Source organism: Hyperolius riggenbachi, chromosome 2 (genome assembly GCF_040937935.1).
Source record: "Hyperolius riggenbachi isolate aHypRig1 chromosome 2, aHypRig1.pri, whole genome shotgun sequence".
NCBI lineage: Eukaryota > Metazoa > Chordata > Amphibia > Anura > Hyperoliidae > Hyperolius > Hyperolius riggenbachi.
Genome location: NC_090647.1, coordinates 26,910,246 through 26,926,360, shown reverse-complemented (window position 1 = coordinate 26,926,360; position 16,115 = coordinate 26,910,246). Strand labels below are relative to the sequence as shown.

General features: G+C 44.1%; 2 protein-coding genes across 2 annotated transcripts in view; both read left to right on the top strand.

Moving 5' to 3' along the window:
* The window catches only part of LOC137542918 (zinc finger BED domain-containing protein 4-like), a 275,159-nt gene that overhangs the window by 32,437 nt on the left and 226,607 nt on the right, over positions 1-16,115 (top strand). The window lies entirely within an intron of this gene.
* Positions 1-16,115, top strand: part of LOC137545399 (talin-1-like) — an 86,774-nt gene that overhangs the window by 7,366 nt on the left and 63,293 nt on the right. The window contains exon 2 of the mRNA XM_068266582.1: positions 11,858-12,041. Coding sequence (XP_068122683.1) covers positions 11,858-12,041 — 184 coding nt within the window. The remainder of the gene's footprint in view (positions 1-11,857; positions 12,042-16,115) is intronic.

Sequence of the window (16,115 nt, the reverse complement as noted above, 5' to 3'; positions counted from 1 at the left end):
GCACACGGTTATGTAGAATACACTAGGGAAGGGAGAGGGGGCAAGATACATGATCATGTGATTTGGGCTGGTTAGGTAGGTCCAGTAATACAAGTTCAGGCAGTCATAGGAAAGGAGCACACGATCATGTAGAATACACTAGGGAAGGGAGAGGGTACAAGATACATGATCATGTGATTTGGGCTGGTTAGGTAGGCCCAGTAATACAAGTACAGGCTGTCATAGGAAAGGAGCACACGTATCATGTAGAATACACCAGGGAAGGGAGAGGGTACAAGATACATGATCATGTGATTTGGGCTGGTGAGGTAGGCCCAGTAATACAAGTACAGGCTGTCATAGGAAAGGAGCACATGATCATGTAGAATACACCAGGGAAGGGAGAGGGTACAAGATACATGATCATGTGATTTGGGCTGGTTAGGTAGGCCCAGTAATACAGGTACGAGGCAGTCATAGGAAAGGAGCACACGGTCATGTAGAATACACTAGGGAAGGGAGAGGGTACAAGATACATGATCATGTGATTTGGGTTGGTTAGGTAGGTCCAGTAATACAAGTACGAGGCTGTCATAGGAAAGCAGCACACAATCATGTAGAATACACCAGGGAAGGGAGAGGGTACAAGATACATGACCATGTGGTTTGGGCTGGTTAGGTAGGTCCAGTAATACAAGTTCAGGCAGTCATAGGAAAGGAGCACATGATCATGTAGAATACACTAGGGAAGGGAGAGGGTACAAGATACATGATCATGTGATTTGGGCTGGTTAGGTAGGTCCAGTAATACAAGTATGAGGCTGTCATAGGAAAGGAGCACACGATCATGTAGAATACACTAGGGAAGGGAGAGGGTACAAGATACATGATCATGTGATTTGGGCTGGTTAGGTAGGCCCAGTAATACAAGTACGAGGCAGTCATAGGAAAGGAGCACACGATCATGTAGAATACACTAGGGAAGGGAGAGGGTACAAGATACATGATCATGTGATTTGGGCTGGTTAGGTAGGCCCAGTAATACAAGAACAGGCTGTCATAGGAAAGGAGCACACTATCATGTAGAATACACTAGGGAAGGGAGAGGGTACAAGATACAGGATCATGTGATTTGGGTTGGTTAGGTAGGCCCAGTAATACAAGTACGAGGCAGTCATAGGAAAGGAGCACACGATCATGTAGAATACACTAGGGAAGGGAGAGGGTACAAGATACATGATCATGTGATTTGGGCTGGTTAGGTAGGCCCAGTAATACAAGTACAGGCTGTCATAGGAAAGGAGCACACGTATCATGTAGAATACACCAGGGAAGGGAGAGGGTACAAGATACATGATCATGTGATTTGGGCTGGTGAGGTAGGCCCAGTAATACAAGTACAGGCTATCATAGGAAAGGAGCACACGATCATGTAGAATACACCAGGGAAGGGAGAGGGTACAAGATACATGATCATGTGATTTGGGCTGGTTAGGTAGGCCCAGTAATACAAGTACAGGCTGTCATAGGAAAGGAGCACACGATCATGTAGAATACACTAGGGAAGGGAGAGAGTACAAGATACATGATCATGTGATTTGGGCTGGTTAGGTAGGCCCAGTAATACAAGTACAGGCTGTCATAGGAAAGGAGCACACGCTCATGTAGAATACACTAGGGAAGGGAGAGGGTACAGCTTACATGATCATGTGGTTTGGGTTGGTTAGGTAGGCCCAGTAATACAAGTATGAGGCTGTCCTAGGAAAGGAGCACACGATCATGTAGAATACACTAGGGAAGGGAGAGGGTACAAGATATATGATCATGTGATTTGGGTTGGTTAGGTTGGTCCAGTAATACAAGTAGGAGGCTGTCATAGGAAAGGAGCACACGATCATGTAGAATACACCAGGGAAGGGAGAGGGTACAAGATACATGATCATGTGATTTGAGCTGGTTAGGTAGGTCCAGTATTACAAGTACGAGTCTGTCCTAGGAAAGGAGCACACGGTTATGTAGAATACACTAGGGAAGGGAGAGGGGGCAAGATACATGATCATGTGATTTGGGCTGGTTAGGTAGGTCCAGTAATACAAGTTCAGGCAGTCATAGGAAAGGAGCACACGATCATGTAGAATACACTAGGGAAGGGAGAGGGTACAAGATACATGATCATGTGATTTGGGCTGGTTAGGTAGGCCCAGTAATACAAGTACGAGGCAGTCATAGGAAAGGAGCACACCATCATGTAGAATACACTAGGGAAGGGAGAGGGTACAAGATACATGGTCATGTGATTTGGGCTGGTTAGGTAGGTCCAGTAGTACAAGTACGAGTCTGTCCTAGGAAAGGAGCACACCATCATGTAGAATACACTAGGGAAGGGAGAGGGTACAAGATACATGATCATGTGATTTGGGCTGGTTAGGTAGGCCCAGTAATACAAGTACGGAGCTATCATAGGAAAGGAGCACACCATCATGTAGAATACACCAGGGAAGGGAGAGGGTACAAGATACAGGATCATGTGATTTGGGCTGGTTAGGTAGGTCCAGTAATACAAGTATGAGGCAGCCATAGGAAAGGAGCACACAATCATGTAGAATACACCAGGGAAGGGGGAGGGTACAAGATGCATGATCACGTGATTTGGGCTGGTTAGGTGGGTCCAGTAATACAAGTATGAGGATGTCATAGGAAAGGAGCACACGATCATGTAGATTACACTAGGGAAGGGAGAGGGTACAAGATACATGATCATGTGATTTGGGCTGGTTAGGTAGGCCCAGTAATACAAGTACAGGCTGTCATAGGAAAGGAGCACACGATCATGTAGAGTACACTAGGGAAGGGAGAGGGTACAAGATACAGGATCATGTGATTTGGGCTGGTTAGGTAGGTCCAGTAATACAAGTACGAGGATGTCATAGGAAAGGAGCACACAATCATGTAGGATACACTAGGGAAGGGAGAGGGTACAAGATACATGATCATGTGATTTGGGTTGGTTAGGTAGGTCCAGTAATACAAGTACGAGGCTGTCATAGGAAAGGAGCACACAATCGTGTAGAATACACTAGGGAAGGGAGAGGGTACAAGATACATGATCATGCAATATGGGCTGGTTAGGTAGGTCCAGTAATACAAGTACGAGGCTGTCATAGGAAAGGAGCACACAATCATGTAGGATACACTAGGGAAGGGAGAGGGTACAAGAGACATGATCATGTGATTTGGGTTGGTTAGGTAGGTCCAGTAATACAAGTACGAGGCTGTCATAGGAAAGGAGCACACAATCGTGTAGAATACACTAGGGAAGGGAGAGGGTACAAGATACATGATCATGCAATATGGGCTGGTTAGGTAGGTCCAGTAATACAAGTACGAGGCTGTCATAGGAAAGGAGCACACAATCATGTAGGATACACTAGGGAAGGGAGAGGGTACAAGAGACATGATCATGTGATTTGGGTTGGTTAGGTAGGTCCAGTAATACAAGTACGAGGCTGTCATAGGAAAGGAGCACACAATCGTGTAGAATACACTAGGGAAGAGAGAGGGTACAAGATACATGATCATGCAATATGGGCTGGTTAGGTAGGTCCAGTAATACAAGTATGAGGCAGTCATAGGAAAGGAGCACACGATCATGTAGAATACACTAGGGAAGGGAGAGGGAACAAGATACATGATCATGTGATTTGGGCTGGTTAGGTAGTTCCAGTAATACAAGTACGAGGCAGCCATAGGAAAGGAGCACACGATCATGTAGAATACACTAGGGAAGGGAGAGGGTACAAGAGACATGATCATGTGATTTGGGCTGGTTAGGTAGGTCCAGTAATACAAGTACGAGGCGGTCATAGGACAGGAGCACACGATCATATAGAATACACTAGGGAAGGGAGAGGGTACAAGATACATGATCATGTGATTTGGGCTGGTTAGGTAGGCCCAGTAATACAAGTACGAGGCTGTCATAGGAAAGGAGCACACAATCATGTGGAATACACTAGGGAAGGGAGAGGGTACAAGATACATGATCATGTGATTTGGTGCTGGTTAGGTAGGTCCAGTAATACAAGTACAGGCTGTCATAGGAAAGGAGCACACAATCATGTAGAATACACCAGGGAAGGGAGAGGGTACAAGATGCAGGATCATGTGATTTGGGCTGGTTAGGTAGATCCAGTAATACAAGTACGAGGCTGTCATAGGAAAGGAGCACACAATCGTGTAGAATACACTAGGGAAGGGAGAGGGTACAAGATACATGATCATGTGATTTGGGCTGGTTAGGTAGGTCCAGTAATACAAGTACGAGGCTGTCATAGGAAAGGAGCACACAATCGTGTAGAATACACTAGGGAAGGGAGAGGGTACAAGATACATGATCACGTGATTTGGACTGGTTAGGTAGGTCCAGTAATACAAGTACAGGCAGTCATAGGAAAGGAGCACACGATCATGTAGAATACACTAGGGAAGGGAGAGGGTACAAGATACACGATCATGTGATTTGGGCTGGTTAGGTGGGTCCAGTAATACAAGTACGAGGCAGTCATAGGAAAGGAGCAACAATCATGTAGAATACACTAGGGAAGGGAGAGGGTACAAGATACATGATCATGTGATTTGGGCTGGTTAGGTAGGCCCAGTAATACAAGTACGAGGCTGTCATAGGAAAGGAGCACATGATCATGTAGAATACACTAGGGAAGGGAGAGGGTACAAGATACATGATCATGTGATTTGGGTTGGTTAGGTAGGCCCAGTAATACAAGTACGAGGCTGTCATAGGAAAGGAGCACATGATCATGTAGAATACACTAGGGAAGGGAGAGGGTACAAGATACATGATCATGTGATTTGGGTTGGTTAGGTAGGTCCAGTAATACAAGTACGAGGCAGTCATAGGAAAGGAGCACACCATCATGTAGAATACACTAGGGAAGGGAGAGGGTACAAGATACAGGATCATGTGATTTGGGCTGGTTAGGTAGGCCCAGTAATACAAGTACGAGGCAGTCATAGGAAAGGAGCACACCATCATGTAGAATACACCAGGGAAGGGAGAGGGTACAGCTTACATGATCATGTGGTTTGGGTTGGTTAGGTAGGCCCAGTAATACAAGTATGAGGCTGTCCTAGGAAAGGAGCACACGATCATGTAGAATACACTAGGGAAGGGAGAGGGTACAAGATATATGATCATGTGATTTGGGTTGGTTAGGTAGGTCCAGTAATACAAGTAGGAGGCTGTCATAGGAAAGGAGCACACGATCATGTAGAATACACCAGGGAAGGGAGAGGGTACAAGATACATGATCATGTGATTTGAGCTGGTTAGGTAGGTCCAGTATTACAAGTACGAGTCTGTCCTAGGAAAGGAGCACACGGTTATGTAGAATACACTAGGGAAGGGAGAGGGGGCAAGATACATGATCATGTGATTTGGGCTGGTTAGGTAGGTCCAGTAATACAAGTTCAGGCAGTCATAGGAAAGGAGCACACGATCATGTAGAATACACTAGGGAAGGGAGAGGGTACAAGATACATGATCATGTGATATGGGCTGGTTAGGTAGGCCCAGTAATACAAGTACAGGCTGTCATAGGAAAGCAGCACACAATCATGTAGAATACACCAGGGAAGGGAGAGGGTACAAGATACATGACCATGTGGTTTGGGCTGGTTAGGTAGGTCCAGTAATACAAGTTCAGGCAGTCATAGGAAAGGAGCACATGATCATGTAGAATACACTAGGGAAGGGAGAGGGTACAAGATACATGATCATGTGATTTGGGCTGGTTAGGTAGGTCCAGTAATACAAGTATGAGGCTGTCATAGGAAAGGAGCACACGATCATGTAGAATACACTAGGGAAGGGAGAGGGTACAAGATACATGATCATGTGATTTGGGCTGGTTAGGTAGGCCCAGTAATACAAGTACGAGGCAGTCATAGGAAAGGAGCACACGATCATGTAGAATACACTAGGGAAGGGAGAGGGTACAAGATACATGATCATGTGATTTGGGCTGGTTAGGTAGGCCCAGTAATACAAGTACAGGCTGTCATAGGAAAGGAGCACACGTATCATGTAGAATACACCAGGGAAGGGAGAGGGTACAAGATACATGATCATGTGATTTGGGCTGGTGAGGTAGGCCCAGTAATACAAGTACAGGCTATCATAGGAAAGGAGCACACGATCATGTAGAATACACCAGGGAAGGGAGAGGGTACAAGATACATGATCATGTGATTTGGGCTGGTTAGGTAGGCCCAGTAATACAAGTACAGGCTGTCATAGGAAAGGAGCACACGATCATGTAGAATACACTAGGGAAGGGAGAGGGTACAGCTTACATGATCATGTGGTTTGGGTTGGTTAGGTAGGCCCAGTAATACAAGTATGAGGCTGTCCTAGGAAAGGAGCACACGATCATGTAGAATACACTAGGGAAGGGAGAGGGTACAAGATATATGATCATGTGATTTGGGTTGGTTAGGTAGGTCCAGTAATACAAGTAGGAGGCTGTCATAGGAAAGGAGCACACGATCATGTAGAATACACCAGGGAAGGGAGAGGGTACAAGATACATGATCATGTGATTTGAGCTGGTTAGGTAGGTCCAGTATTACAAGTACGAGTCTGTCCTAGGAAAGGAGCACACGGTTATGTAGAATACACTAGGGAAGGGAGAGGGTACAAGATACATGATCATGTGATTTGGGCTGGTTAGGTAGGCCCAGTAATACAAGTACGAGGCAGTCATAGGAAAGGAGCACACCATCATGTAGAATACACTAGGGAAGGGAGAGGGTACAAGATACATGATCATGTGATTTGGGCTGGTTAGGTAGGCCCAGTAATACAAGTACGGAGCTATCATAGGAAAGGAGCACACCATCATGTAGAATACACCAGGGAAGGGAGAGGGTACAAGATACAGGATCATGTGATTTGGGCTGGTTAGGTAGGTCCAGTAATACAAGTATGAGGCAGCCATAGGAAAGGAGCACACAATCATGTAGAATACACCAGGGAAGGGGGAGGGTACAAGATGCATGATCACGTGATTTGGGCTGGTTAGGTGGGTCCAGTAATACAAGTATGAGGATGTCATAGGAAAGGAGCACACGATCATGTAGATTACACTAGGGAAGGGAGAGGGTACAAGATACATGATCATGTGATTTGGGCTGGTTAGGTAGGCCCAGTAATACAAGTACGAGGCTGTCATAGGAAAGGAGCACACAATCGTGTAGAATACACTAGGGAAGGGAGAGGGTACAAGATACATGATCATGCAATATGGGCTGGTTAGGTAGGTCCAGTAATTCAAGTACGAGGCTGTCATAGGAAAGGATCACACCATCATGTAGAATACACTAGGGAAGGGAGAGGGTACAAGATACATGATCATGTGATTTGGGCTGGTTAGGTAGGTCCCGTAATACAAGTACGTGGCTGTCATAGGAAAGGAGCACACAATCATGTAGGATACACTAGGGAAGGGAGAGGGTACAAGATACATGATCATGTGATTTGGGTTGGTTAGGTAGGTCCAGTAATACAAGTACGAGGCTGTCATAGGAAAGGAGCACACAATCGTGTAGAATACACTAGGGAAGGGAGAGGGTACAAGATACATGATCATGCAATATGGGCTGGTTAGGTAGGTCCAGTAATACAAGTACGAGGCTGTCATAGGAAAGGAGCACACAATCATGTAGGATACACTAGGGAAGGGAGAGGGTACAAGAGACCTGATCATGTGATTTGGGTTGGTTAGGTAGGTCCAGTAATACAAGTACGAGGCTGTCATAGGAAAGGAGCACACAATCGTGTAGAGTACACTAGGGAAGGGAGAGGGTACAAGATACATGATCATGTGATTTGGGCTGGTTAGGTAGGTCCAGTAATACAAGTACGAGGCTGTCATAGGAAAGGAGCACACAATCGTGTAGAATACACTAGGGAAGAGAGAGGGTACAAGGTACATGATCATGTGATTTGGGCTGGTTAGGTAGGCCCAGTAATACAAGTACAGGCTGTCATAGGAAAGGAGCACATGATCATGTAGAATACACTAGGGAAAGGAGAGGGAACAAGATACATGATCATGTAGAATACACTAGGGAAGGGAGAGGGTACAAGATACATGATCATGTGATTTGGGCTGGTTAGGTAGGCCCAGTAATACAAGTACGAGGCTGTCATAGGAAAGGAGCACATGATCATGTAGAATACACTAGGGAAGGGAGAGGGAACAAGATACATGATCATGTGATTTGGGCTGGTTTGGTAGTTCCAGTAATACAAGTACGAGGCAGTCATAGGAAAGGAGCACACGATCATGTAGAATACACTAGGGAAGGGAGAGGGTACAAGATACATGATCATGTGATTTGGGCTGGTTAGGTAGGTCCAGTAATACAAGTACGAGGCTGTCATAGGAAAGGAGCACACAATCATGTGGAATACACTAGGGAAGGGAGAGGGTACAAGATACATGATCATGTGATTTGGTGCTGGTTAGGTAGGTCCAGTAATACAAGTACAGGCTGTCATAGGAAAGGAGCACACAATCATGTAGAATACACCAGGGAAGGGAGAGGGTACAAGATACATGATCATGTGATTTGGGCTGGTTAGGTAGGCCAGTAGTTATACAAGTACGAGGCTGTCATAGGAAAGGAGCACATGATCATGTAGAATACACTAGGGAAGGGAGAGGGAACAAGATACATGATCATGTGATTTGGGCTGGTTAGGTAGGCCCAGTAATACAAGTATGAGGCTGTCATAGGAAAGGAGCACACGATCATGTAGAATACACTAGGGAAGGGAGAGGGTACAAGATACATGATCATGTGATTTGGGCTGGTTAGGTAGGTCCAGTAATACAAGTATGAGGCTGTCATAGGAAAGGGGCACACGTATCATGTAGAATACACTAGGGAAAAGGAGGACCCTGCCAGAGGCTTACAATCTAAGGGGTAGGGGGTGGAAACACTAGTTAGGGCTGTGGAATAAATATTCAGTAGAGAGTTACTGTGTGGTAGGAGGTGGGTAGGCCATCCTAAAGAGGTGGGTTTTGAGGGCTTGCTTGAATGTTTTGAAGGAGAGAGCAAGTCTGATGGGAGGTGGAAAGGAGTTCCAGAGGGTGGGGGCGGCTCTTGAGAAATCCTGCAGGCGGGCATGGGAGTGTGAAATGCGTGGGGTGGTGAGGCGAAAGTCGTTGGAGGATCGGAGGGGGCGACCTGGTGTATACCTGTGAACAAGCTCTGAGATGTAGGTAGGGCATGTTTTGTGCACAGATTTATACGCCATGCATAGAATCTTGAAACGTATCCTGAAACGGATAGGGAGCCAGTGCAGGGATTCACAAAGGGGAGATGTGGATGCGAAGCGGTGAGAAGAATGGATGAGTCTTGCAGCCGCGTTCATCACTGATTGAAGGGGGGCATGAGTTTCAAGGCTTGGCCAGACAGGAGGGAGTTACAGTAATCAAGGTGGGAGATGATGAGGGCATGGATGAGTAGCTTGGTAGTGTGCGGGTTCAGGAAGGGGCGGAGCTTGTAGAAATTACGGGGGTGGAAATCGGAGGCTCTGGTGATATTTTGGATGAAGGAGAGATCAGAGTCCAGGGTGACACCCAGACAGCAGGCCTGGGAGGTAAGGCGAATGGTTGTGTTACTGATTGTGAGGTAGAAATCTGGGAGGGGTGCTGAGAGAGACATAGGAGGTGTAACTGGCAGCAACTGAGCTATTCTATCAATAAAGTAACTAATAACAAGACAACATTAACCATTTGAGCCGCCTCAACAAGATTGTCACGTCCAGGTGGCTGCTTCTGTGCTGCTGCGCGCTCCCGTGCCACCCCCCGTTATCCTGGTGATCAATGAATGGAAACCTAGTCTATGTTCCCATTCATTGATCTAAGGTTCCCATTCATTGATCTAACTCCACGATTGAAAGACCTACGGCTTCTCATCAGAAGCCGCAGTCTTTCTGACCAAAAAAAAAAAATTTCTCGTCCTCCATATGCTTCCTGGAAGCGAGCACCACCGATTCCAGGGCTAAAAAAAAAAAAAATCACTGTGGCCATCTTGTGGCCAAATAGTCAAACTACATCTACTTACATTTTTTAATAAAATAAACCCACATTACATTTAAGATTAACTGTTTACCTCCCACACCAAAAGTTACCCAAATAAAATGTTTGATAAAAAAAATTACAATTAAAAAAACCAAACATAAATAGTTACCTAAGGGTCTGAACTTTTTAATATGTGCGTGAAGAGGGTATATTACAAACATTTTTTTAAATTATAAGCTTGTAAATATTGATAGATGCAAAACTAAAAAAATGCACCTTTATTTCCAAATAAAATATAGGCGCCATACATTGTGATATGGGACATAATTTAAATGGGTGTAATAACCGGGACAAATGGGCAAATAAAATACATAGGTTTTAACCACCTTAGCGGTATGGACGAGCTCAGCTCGTCCATTACCGCCAGTGGGTGCCGCTCAGGCCCTGCTGGGCCGATTTTGATGAAATAAAGTGCAGCACACGCAGCTGGCACTTTGCCAGCCGCGTGTGCTGCCTGATCGCCGCTGCTCTGCGGCGATCCGCCGCGAGTAGCGGCGATCCGCCGCGAGTAGCGGCGAAAGAGGGTCCCCCCAGCCGCCTGAGCCCTGCGCAGCCGGAACAAATAGTTCCGGCCAGCGCTAAGGGCTGGATCGGAGGCGGCAGACGTCAGGACGTCGGCTGATGTCCATGACGTCACTCCGCTCGTCGCCATGGCGACGAAGTAAGCAAAACACGGAAGGCCGCTCATTGCGGCCTTCCGTGTTACTTTTGGCCGCCGGAGGCGATCAGAAGAACGCCTCCGGAGCGCCCTCTAGTGGGCTTTCATGCAGCCAACTTTCAGTTGGCTGCATGAAATAGTTTTTTTTTATTTAAAAAAAACCCTCCCGCAGCCGCCCTGGCGATCTTAATAGAACGCCAGGGTGGTTAATTATGGTAGCATGTATTATTTTAAAGCTATAATGGCCGAAAACTGGGAAACAATGATTTTTTTCTTAATATTACTGTGAAAATGCATTTAGAAAAAAATAATTCTTAGCAAAATGTACCACCCAAAGAAAGCCTAATTGGTGGCGGAAAAAACAAGAAATAGATCAATTCATTTATAATAATAAGTGATAAAGTTATTGGCGAATGAATGGGAGGTGAAAATTTCTCTGATGCATAAGGTGAAAAATCCCGGCGGGCTGAAATGGTTAATAAGCAGCTCATATTGTATATGGTAACACATCGCGTACGCAGAACTGTACGTTGGAGAGGGAATAAACTGGTAACGAATGTGGCGTGTGAGGCGGAATGCGATGTGGATTATTCAGTTATGGCCTGAATTGCAGGAACAGTGGCAGGATAACTTCAGCAAAGATCTTTGTATCTCCATTGAATAATGATATAGGTCTGTGGACTGCTAAACTAGCGAGTTATGCTTCTGATGGCACCACTTGTCCACATAGTGACCATATGGTTCTGATGGATGAGGTGCTACAAGCAAGCAGAAGGTTCTAGAATAGTCATTAGTGAAGCCATCAGGCCTGGGCCTTACTCGGGACTGCGTTTCTTTACAATTTGCTCCATTTCCCGGGGTTTGTGTTGGAGAATCTCTGGTTCGGGTGGGAAGGGGACATATTTTTGAATTGAGGAGTGACAGATGTGTCAGTTATGGGGGGATTTCTCACTGGAGGAGCCCTTCTATAGGTGACTAATAATGAGAAGGTACTAAGAGGACCTCCTCTGCCCCGCGTGTCTTCAGCTGTCACTGCTTCCTCTTCCAGGGAGGGCATCCTGAAGACGGCAAAAGCTCTAGTGGAGGACACCAAAGTGCTGGTCCAGAATGCCACCTCCAGCCAGGAGAAGTTAGCCCAGGCCGCACAGTCTTCTGTCACCACCATCACTCGACTGGCCGAGAATGTCAAACTGGGAGCCGCCAGCCTAGGATCCGAGGACCCCGAGACTCAGGTACCTCCTAGGAAGGAGCAAGTCCTGGGTGGCTACAGGACAGAATGTGTTATTGTGTCTATGACCCAACTGCTGGCTTTTCTTCCCTTCGAGTCCTCATTGCAGATCCTAATGTGTGTCTGACATTCTGCATTATAGCTAACTCTTCCATAGTCATAGTCTAATGTCCCCCCATATTATTATTATGTATTTATATAGCACTGACATCTTCTGCAGCACATTACAGAGTACATAGCCATGTCACTGACTGTCCTCAGAGGAGCTCACAGTCTTATCCTACCATAGTCCTAGTCTAATGTTCTACCATATTATTATTATGTATTTATATAGCACTGACATCTCCTGCAGCACATTACAGAGTACATAGTCATGTCACTGACTGTCCTCAGAGGAGCTCACACTCTAATCCTACCATAGTCATAGTCTAATGTCCTGCCATATTATTATTATGTATTTATATAGCACTGACATCTTCTGCAGCACATTACAAAGTACATAGTCATGTCACTGACTGTCCTCAGAGGAGCTCACACTCTAATCCTACCATAGTCATAGTCTAATGCCCTACCATATTATTATTATGTATTTATATAGCACTGACATCTTCTGCAGCACTGTACAGAGTACATAGTTATGTCACTGACTGTCCTCAGAGGAGCTCACACTCTAATCCTACCATAGTCATAGTGTAATGTCCTACCATATTATTATTATGTATTTATATAGCACTGACATCTTCTGCAGCACATTACAGAGTACATAGTCATGTCACTGACTGTCCTCAGAGGAGCTCACACTCTAATCCTACCATAGCCATAGTCTAATGTCCTACCATATTATTATTATGTATTTATATAGCACTGACATCTTTTGCAGCACATTACAGAGTACATAGTCATGTCTCTGACTGTCCTCAGAGGAGCTCACACTCTAATCCTACCATAGTTATAGTGTAATATCCTACCATATTATTATTATGTATTTATATAGCACTGACATCTTCTGCAGCACATTACAGAGTACATAGTCATGCCACTAACTGTCCTCAGAGGGGTACACACTGTAACCCTTCCATAGTCTAATGTCCTACCATATTATTATTATGTATTTATATAGCACTGACACCTTCTGCAGCACATTACAGAGTACATAGTCATGTCACTGACTGTCCTCAGAGGAGCTCACACTCTAATCCTACCATAGTCATAATCTAATGTCCTACCATATTATTATTATGTATTTATATAGCACTGACATCTTCTGCAGCACATTACAGAGTACATAGTCATGTCACTGACTGTCCTCAGGGGAGCTCACAGTCTAATCCTGTCATAGTCTAATGTCCTACCATATTATTATGTATTTATATAGCACTGACATCTTCTGCAGCACATTACAGAGCACATAGTCATGTCACTGACTGTCCTCAGAGGAGCTCACACTCTAATCCTACCATAGTTATAGTGTAATATCCTACCATATTATTATTATGTATTTATATAGCACTGACATCTTCTGCAGCACATTACAGAGTACATAGTCATGCCACTAACTGTCCTCAGAGGGGTACACACTGTAACCCTTCCATAGTCTAATGTCCTACCATATTATTATTATGTATTTATATAGCACTGACACCTTCTGCAGCACATTACAGAGTACATAGTCATGTCACTGACTGTCCTCAGAGGAGCTCACACTCTAACCCTACCATAGTCATAGTGTAATGTCCTACCATATTATTATTATGTATTTATATAGCACTGACATCTTCTGCAGCACATTACAGAGTACATAGCCATGTCACTGACTGTCCTCAGAGGAGCTCACACTCTAATCCTACCATAGTCATAGTCTAATGTCCTACCATATTATTATTATGTATTTATATAGCACTGACATCTCCTGCAGCACATTACAGAGTACATAGTCATGTCACTGACTGTCCTCAGAGGAGCTCACAATCTAATCCTACCATAGTCATAGTGTAATGTCCTACCATATTATTATTATGTATTTATATAGCACTGACATCTTCTGCAGCACATTACAGAGTACATAGTCATGTCACTGACTGTCCTCAGAGGAGCTCACACTCTAATCCTACCATAGTCATAGTCTAATGTCCTGCCATATTACTATTATGTATTTATATAGCACTGACATCTTCTGCAGCACATTACAGAGTACATAGTCATGTCACTGACTGTCCTCAGAGGAGCTCACACTCTAATCCTACCATAGTCCTAGTCTAATGTTCTACCATATTATTATTATGTATTTATATAGCACTGACACCTCCTGCAGCACATTACAGAGTACATAGTCATGTCACTGACTGTCCTCAGAGGAGCTCACAATCTAATCCTACAATAGTCATAGTCTAATGTCCTATTATATTATTATTATGTATTTATATAGCACTGACATCTTCTACAGCACATTACAGAGTACATAGTCATGTCACTGACTGTCCTCAGAGGAGCTCACAATCGAATCCTACCATAGTCATAGTCTAATGTCCTACCACACTATTATTATGTATTTATATAGCACTGACATCTTCTGCAGCACATTACAGAGTACATAGTCATGTCACTGACTGTCCTCAGAGGAGCTCACAATCTAATCCTACCATAGTCATAGTCTAATGTCCTACCATATTATTATTATGTATTTATATAGCACTGACATCTCCTGCAGTACTTTACAGAGTACATAGTCATGTCACTGACTGTCCTCAGAGGAGCTCACACTCTAATCCTACCATAGTCATAGTGTAATGTCCTACCATATTATTATTATGTATTTATATAGCACTGACATCTCCTGCAGTACTTTACAGAGTACATAGTCATGTCACTGACTGTCCTCAGAGGAGCTCACACTCTAATTCTACCATAGTCATAGTCTAATGCCCTACCATATTATTATTATGTATTTATATAGCACTGACATCTTCTGCAGCACTGTACAGAGTACATAGTTATGTCACTGACTGTCCTCAGAGGAGCTCACACTCTAATCCTACCATAGTCATAGTGTAATGTCCTACCATATTATTATTATGTATTTATATAGCACTGACATCTTCTGCAGCACATTACAGAGTACATAGTCATGTCACTGACTGTCCTCAGAGGAGCTCACACTCTAATCCTACCATAGCCATAGTCTAATGTCCTACCATATTATTATTATGTATTTATATAGCACTGACATCTTTTGCAGCACATTACAGAGTACATAGTCATGTCTCTGACTGTCCTCAGAGGAGCTCACACTCTAATCCTACCATAGTTATAGTGTAATATCCTACCATATTATTATTATGTATTTATATAGCACTGACATCTTCTGCAGCACATTACAGAGTACATAGTCATGCCACTAACTGTCCTCAGAGGGGTACACACTGTAACCCTTCCATAGTCTAATGTCCTACCATATTATTATTATGTATTTATATAGCACTGACACCTTCTGCAGCACATTACAGAGTACATAGTCATGTCACTGACTGTCCTCAGAGGAGCTCACACTCTAATCCTACCATAGTCATAATCTAATGTCCTACCATATTATTATTATGTATTTATATAGCACTGACATCTTCTGCAGCACATTACAGAGTACATAGTCATGTCACTGACTGTCCTCAGGGGAGCTCACAGTCTAATCCTGTCATAGTCTAATGTCCTACCATATTATTATGTATTTATATAGCACTGACATCTTCTGCAGCACATTACAGAGCACATAGTCATGTCACTGACTGTCCTCAGAGGAGCTCACACTCTAATCCTACCATAGTTATAGTGTAATATCCTACCATATTATTATTATGTATTTATATAGCACTGACATCTTCTGCAGCACATTACAGAGTACATAGTCATGCCACTAACTGTCCTCAGAGGGGTACACACTGTAACCCTTCCATAGTCTAATGTCCTACCATATTATTATTATGTATTTATATAGCACTGACACCTTCTGCAGCACATTACAGAGTACATAGTCATGTCACTGACTGTCCTCAGAGGAGCTCACACTCTAACCCTACCATAGTCA